General features: G+C 47.0%; 1 protein-coding gene across 5 annotated transcripts in view; it reads right to left on the bottom strand.

Moving 5' to 3' along the window:
• Positions 1-1,405: 1,405 nt before the first annotated feature.
• Positions 1,406-7,025, bottom strand: part of Vps8 (vacuolar protein sorting 8) — a 972,138-nt gene continuing 966,518 nt past the window's right edge. For all 5 annotated transcript variants that reach the window (XM_055061192.2, XM_055061196.2, XM_055061193.2 and 2 more), the window contains one exon: positions 1,406-1,607. In XM_055061192.2, the coding sequence (XP_054917167.2) occupies positions 1,494-1,607 (114 nt within the window). In that variant the 3' untranslated portion in view covers positions 1,406-1,493. The remainder of the gene's footprint in view (positions 1,608-7,025) is intronic.

Genomic DNA, 7,025 nt, shown 5'->3' with positions numbered 1-7,025 from the left:
TATAGTCGTCGGCTCCGATGACGTCAAACTGGGGGGCGGATGCTCCTGGTCACAGCTGCCGCTGAGGTAACAAAGAAACCCATCTGCACAGGCGCCTCCAGTGGTGTCTGCCGATCGGATGGTGTTAAAAGAAACATGAAATAAAGAACCAATAAATTAATGGAAATGAAAGTGGATGAAAAAACAACTTGCCGCAGGTGGGGAATGATTCCACAACCTTCGCATTTCGCGTGTGATGCTCTGCCAATTGAGCTACCGCAGCGCCGTTTTCCCGTCCACTTTCTTGGGAATTTATGTTTCCTTGTAGAACCCTGGGAGTGTTAGCCAGCACCACCACTCACAGACCTTGGCGGCAGACATGGAACATCCTTTCAGACGCAGGCGTCACGAGAATGTGATCTTTTTGGGTGAAGGCAACCGGTAAATAAACCCACACATGCTACCTTAAGGCATCATCATCATCATCAGCCTGGTTACGCCCACTGCAGGGCAAAGGCCTCTCCCATACTTCTTCAACTACCCCAGTCATGTAGTAATTGTGGCCATGTTGTCCCTGCAAACTTAATTCCTAATGTCATCTGCCCACCTAACTTTCTGCCGCCCCCTGCTACGCTTCCCTTCCCTTGGAATCCACTCCGTAACCCTTAATGACCATCGGTTATCTTCCCTGCTCATTACATGTCCTGCCGATGCCCATCTCTTTTTCTTGATTTCAACTAAGATGTAATTAACTCGCGTTTGTTCCATCAGCCAATCTGCTCTTTTCTTATCCCTAACGTTACACCCATTATTCTTCTTTCCATAGCTCGTTGCGTTGTCCTCAATTTAAGTAGAACCCTTTTCGTAAGCCTCCAGTTTCTGCCCTGTACGTGAGTACTGGTAAGACACAGCTGTTATACACTTTTCTCCTGAGGGGTAATGGCAACCTGCTGTTCATGATCTGAGAATGCCTGCCAAACGCACCCCAGCCCATTCTTATTCTTCTGATTATTTCAGTCTCATGATCCGGATCCACGGTCACTACCTGTCCTAAGTAGATGTATTTCCTTATCACTTCCAGCTAGTGCCTCGCTACCTATCGTAAGCTGCTGTTCTCTTCCGAGACTGTTAGACATTACTTTAGTTTTCTGTGCAGTCGATCATTGTGCAGTTGATCATTGGGCCAAAATGGTGGTGACGGTTGTACAGGCATTCTCCATACACTTATCTTACCAACGTGGCCCTGACACATTACTTCCATTTAGTAAACGAAGCATTGCATGCTGTTTACTTTCATTGCATGGTGGGCACAACCATGTACAATCGCACATTGCATGTTTTTGACTATCAGTACATGTGGTGGGCATTCATGCATGAAAGGCACAGTTTGCACAACTATGCCTTCCAAAGTAACACCGAAGAAAAATGAAGTTTGTATACTTTTTTTAAATCTGGACACAGTCTATTGCAGGCATTCTGCTAGCTAATAGCTGTGGCTGAAATGCTCAGCTGATTCAGATATCCAGCTTGATGTCTGGAGGCTGTGCAGGAGCGAGGCGGAGCCGGAGGCTATCTTTCAGTAGCACTGGCAGCAATGCATCTGGGAAGCTCCGTGATGTTGCGCCAGCCTGGTTGCAGAAAAAGAACAGCAGTGAGCAAATTATCTATACACATCTCCACATCACAACATAGTGCACTGCCCAGTTTAGAAATGTTCTTTTGTGGAAAAATTGACACACATTTTGTATCTATCACAAGCAAGACATGCCGCCCAATGTGCAAACTGTACACACTGTACAGATACTTACTTGCGCAAGGGATTTGCAACCTTCAATGGATCAAGCATAATGAAAGAGCACTGATGGTAAAAAAGCAGAATAATAAAGGAACACATGCAACAAAGACTGGCACAGCTTATGCTTGTATTGCTCATTGTTCTCCGACAAGTACGGCCTTGTTGAACATGGAATGTGTATATTGCACGTAGCATGACAGCATGTTCTGTGGTCAACATTTAATGTCTCTGGCATAGGTGTGTTTTATCCAGTTTCCTAATGAGGGAGCAAATTTTGTTTGCTTTTCGTCTTTGTGATTGACATCATGGATGATGGTGATTGAACAAGGAATGTCTCTTGAGGCAACATTATGGCAAAAGGACATCAGGGCAGCAACTGCTTATCTTAGCAGCATTTCTGAATGCATCGCTAGCGCCATGAATGGGGTAGAGTAGGGAAAGGCAAGCATTTTTTTAGCTGTGACAGAGAGAGAACAGGGTTGTTTGTTCTTTCAATAAGAAGGGGTGGCAAAAATGGTCAAAGGAACACTAATAATAGCTGCAATGATGCTTGGGCATAACTTACTGTGACAAGAGGCTAGGTAAGCCAGAAAAGGTGCAAAAATCAAATGCCTGGGAATTCCCACACTAGCTCGCATCATAGACTGCGTCTGCGATCGTTAAATTCTTGTCACCAAAGATGGGCTACATTGCATTCTCAAATAGCCAAACATTGAACTTGGCAACTTTCAAAGCTGAGATGTCACAGTACCAAATAATGGAACTTAATTTTTCTCTTCACATCAGAATTTGAAAGAATACCTCATCAGTCCAAACTGGCAGTGCCCCTTTAAACCAGAGGTGATTATAGTATTTGTTGTACCAATTTATTATTTTTTCTCACAAACTGTTCTCCACTAATTTATTATCATACCTAGTTTAATTTTCTTGTTTTCATTTGTTTATCATTTGGTTAACCCCCCCCCCCCCTTTTTTTTGCACTCTGCTTTCGACAAGATGTGTATTGATAAGAAGAGTTAACTGCTGGGCTGGTTGGTGATCTTGCATACTGAAAAGATTTCGCGGCAAAAAACAACACGCACAAGAAAGACGACGACACCACGGGCGCCCGTGGTGTCGTCGTCTTTCTTGTGCGTGTTGTTTTTTGGCGCAAAATCTTTTCAGTTGTGCATTCATACTTTGCTTCTTTTCCCATTTTTACTCTAAACCGAGCATGTCTTGATTAGAGTACTGCCCTCGGTCCAGGCCAGCCGGAGGAACTTATGAATGTACATGCCTTAAAAATGTAATTGCTCAGTTAGGGTATCTATTAAATAAAACTGCAGTGGCAATAAAGCACCACGAAATTTTCGTTTCTGATAGAGCACGTGTACAGCTAACATAAATGAGGTCGACAGTAATAAAAATAAAATAAAAATTTCTTGCAAGGCATCTCATTTTAAGCTCTTTTGTACGACTTAAGCTATGAACACTAAGGACACTTGTAAAAAGAAGTCTCAGTTTCACCCAACGGTGAAGCATTGACAGTGGCAACAAGGTATAGCAGTGTGCTCAAGCTCCTTGCGTGGTGTTTAACACATGGAGGCGACATGACACAGCATGTGAGACAACTACTGGTGTATACAGCAGGAACGGCACGCTACAAGGCATGTCACAATGCCGGTGCAATGCAACACATTGGCAACAGCATTGCACCTCGATGGTGCATGATGGAAAATTTGTAGCGTTTGCCAACTCTAGATTAAGCTTGTCGTTTATTGTCCTTTCTGCTCAGACCAGTGCATGCACCATGTTGTGGCAGCCACATACAGCTGCTCAGAAGGAACGTGTGTGCGCACAACGCCAGCATACTGAGCCCGACCTCGTACCCTGCGTGACTTGGCTTGGACACTTTTGTGACCAAACACACTCTTTGTATTTCCCACACACATGGGTCGATACAGCAACAGCACGATGGCAGTGTTACCAACCCAGTGTCCTACCATAATAACCCGAAGATAAAATCCACCCCTTTTTCTGGCATCATTTGCTAATGCAAGGCGAACGCCTTAGGTGTCTATGTTGGCGGTGCCCTTGGCGAAACTGCGGCGTTACAAAAAATGGCCGACGATGCAAAGAGTAAAAACACATCGAAAAATGCCCGGATTGATGTCACATTTCTCAGGGAGGTTCCTGTAAACAAAGTAAATTAGCAGCTTTGAAAACGAAATTTGGCACATTTGGTTTGGGTGGGAATCGAACCCAGGGCATGAGCACACTTCCCTGAAGCCACGACTGCTCCACAGTTCTGGCTTACTAAATGTGTGCTTAGTGCGTGCCTGAGTGCACATGTCAGGTCGAAGCCATCTTGCTGACTAGTGTGTGTGTCACTGGGCGGCGCACGTGACAGTGTGGAGGAGGTGGCGCCACGTCACGAGTGTATAAAATGAGCACGCTGAAGACGTTGCGAGGTCTACAAATGGTATAATGTTTTTTCATTCCTACACGTAAGCAGTCTTAAGTGTCTGTCGAATGTTAAGTTGAGTAATTGCTGTCACGCCAGGTGTTCTTGCACTGAAAAGGGGGCACATGCACGCACTCTGTGCATCGACGTCATAGTCGGAGCAGTGGGGGCGGTTGTCGGCGGCGAACGATGGAGGAGTGTGCACGCTCTTGAGGATCCTGGTGACGGCTGCACAAGTACGCCACTGTAGAAGAAGTATGTGCCACTGCACCTTAGTGAGGAAGTCGCCTTTGTGTCCATATGTGCACTTCCCACTGTCGCTCGTTATATCTTACAAGAAGTCTAGCCCCGATTGTATAACTTAATGCATTACCAATATGTCTTACAAAGAAGTCTAATGCCGATTGTATAACATCAAGCATTACTAAATGTGAATCAGGCTTTCACCTTCTTGTTTTACAAGAGTAACACCTACGAAACTTTTTTTGCCAGAACACCAAGCCCACTTCTCGTAATCGCACTGCCTTGGGGAGGTAGTGCCACCACTACCAATGGCAAAAACAGGGTCAGTTAGCTACTGCCGGAGACAAGGAGCAATCCTGGCTGGGAAGGACAGTCAGGATTGGTTTATCCCCCTTTGCAGCACCTCGGCAGAAGCTAAGTGCCATGGGAGACGAGTAAACAATTCTGAACAACCATTGAACTTGCAAAACTTGGTCACTTGGTCTCATTTGTTAGATATGGGGCCGTTTCCTGAGCCTACTTCGAGTTCCCCAGACCACATTGAATCGCACCACAGCTAATTAAGGAGCGCAGAAGCACGGATACCACATTCCTGAGGCATGGCACGTGCAAACAAGTTGGCGGACCCCACTTCGTGTGCAGCCGGTGGAGCTATTCACTGCTTGACTCTTCCGGAAAGTGAAGCGAGAGCCTGGCACTGTGGCGGGTAGAGTGGGTCCCGAAGCAAGACGGCTGTAATGCGCATGACAACCTGGTGGCGTCGCCCCCATCCATCTATTGAGACGGCGCATTGCAAGTCAGCAAGGCAAGACCGCAGGGAGAAGAAAGCCCTCGGACAAACACACGAGCAGCGACTCTCTTCGCCGGGTGTGACTCCATCGCACGGGCGCCTACCGATTGGCCGAAGGTGGCGTCACCTGAGCGGGCTCTCCCATTGGCCGAATGTGACGTGTCTTCAAGACACCGAAGGGCTTAAAAGAAGCAGACCGGGAGCAGCAGGAGAGCATTCCTAGAGCATTCCTTGATTCATCTCTTTCGAGCTTCTTGCCACGGGCCGCAGCGTCCGAGTTGCTGCCGGCCCGTAATGACTTCTAAGACTGTTAATTGACTCTCACTGTAAAGAATGTAAATAAACCTCCCAAGTGTTTCATCCCGACGTCCTCCTCAACTCCTACAACTGGTGGCAGCGGTGGGATCGCCTTCAAATGTAACAACTGATGGCAGCGCTACGGATCAATCTTCGTCGAGAGAAATCCTGAGGAACCTGGAACAGCGAAAAAGAGCCTTCGTCCAAAGGAGTCGCGAGGAACCGGGAAGAGCGAAGAAGAGAGAGCCTTCGTCGAAAGAGGTCCTAAGAAACTGGGAGTAGCGAAGAAGAGCGAGCCTTCGACCCAGGGAGTCCTGAGGAACCGGGAACAGCGGACCAATGACCCAGATGGCAGGGTGCTGCAACCGCAAGTGAGCACGTGGTTTTTTTCCTTTTGATTCGCCAGACTCAAATGTTGTGTGTTCATTTTGATAGTTCTGGGAATCGGGAATTTGACGCATTGTGTGTTTGCACAAATTAATTAAGGAAAACAGTTCTAACCACAGTCAGGGCAGCTGCCATGGATCTTGGAAGGTTGACGAGGTTAGACTTGTTGTTGGTGTGCGACGATTTGGGAGTTGAGGCGGACGAACAGATGAAAACGCCAGCTATCATAAAGGCGATTCAAGATAGTGGCAATGATGATAAAAGCATTGAGCTTGCTTGGGAGGTATTACAAGAACCACGGGAGCGTGAGCGTCGTGAACGTGTGCGTGAGCATCGTGAACGTAAGAGTGAGCGTAAGCGTCAAGAACACGAGAATGAACGGAAGCGTGAGCTTCAAGAACTTACTCTTAGGTGTGAGCGTCACGAACGTGAGAATGAACGCGAACATGAGTATCGAGAACGTAAGCGTGAGCATGAGCAAAAGTACGAGAGAGAGAAGGCAGCATTGATCAAACAGATACAATATTTTGATCAGTTAATGGCACAGAGACAACGGCTGTCTGAAAATTCTGTAGGCAGTACAGAGCACAAGAATGATGAAGTGTCAAGCGGATTTTCGCCAAAAGCCGACGAGAAGAGTAGTGCCTGTGAGATTGGCTGCACATTCATAGGTGAAGGGAAAAGGCTAACTGCTAACGATGCCTTAGTGGCAACAGAGGCCATTAAAGGCCGCAGTGAGAGCGACGAGGTGCTGTGCCAACAGAGCACTGTAGAGACAGCTAGGCCAGCTGTGAATGAATTGGCAGTCACCACACGTGTGCGTCACATGTAACGTTAGTGAGGTAGTTAGCGAAGTACAGAGTACTGCTGACCCGACAGACGCGAGCACCCATGTCAGGTCAGATCTGCGTGCCGAAGTGAAGTGCCAGCTGGACGATGCAGTTGAGGGTAATTCTCAGAATTGCGAGCTGCGTAGCTCAAAAGAGAACAACTGCATTGTTCAGGGATCGGTGCGGCTCTCCACCAGTCTAGATAGCCTAGATAGGGATGATTCAGTTATTAATCATTCGAACTGTGCGCGTGAGACAGCG

This window comes from Dermacentor andersoni, chromosome 1 (genome assembly GCF_023375885.2).
Source record: "Dermacentor andersoni chromosome 1, qqDerAnde1_hic_scaffold, whole genome shotgun sequence".
NCBI classification, from domain to species: domain Eukaryota; kingdom Metazoa; phylum Arthropoda; class Arachnida; order Ixodida; family Ixodidae; genus Dermacentor; species Dermacentor andersoni.
Note: the sequence above shows the minus strand (reverse complement) of the source record. Positions and strands in the feature narration are given on the sequence as shown.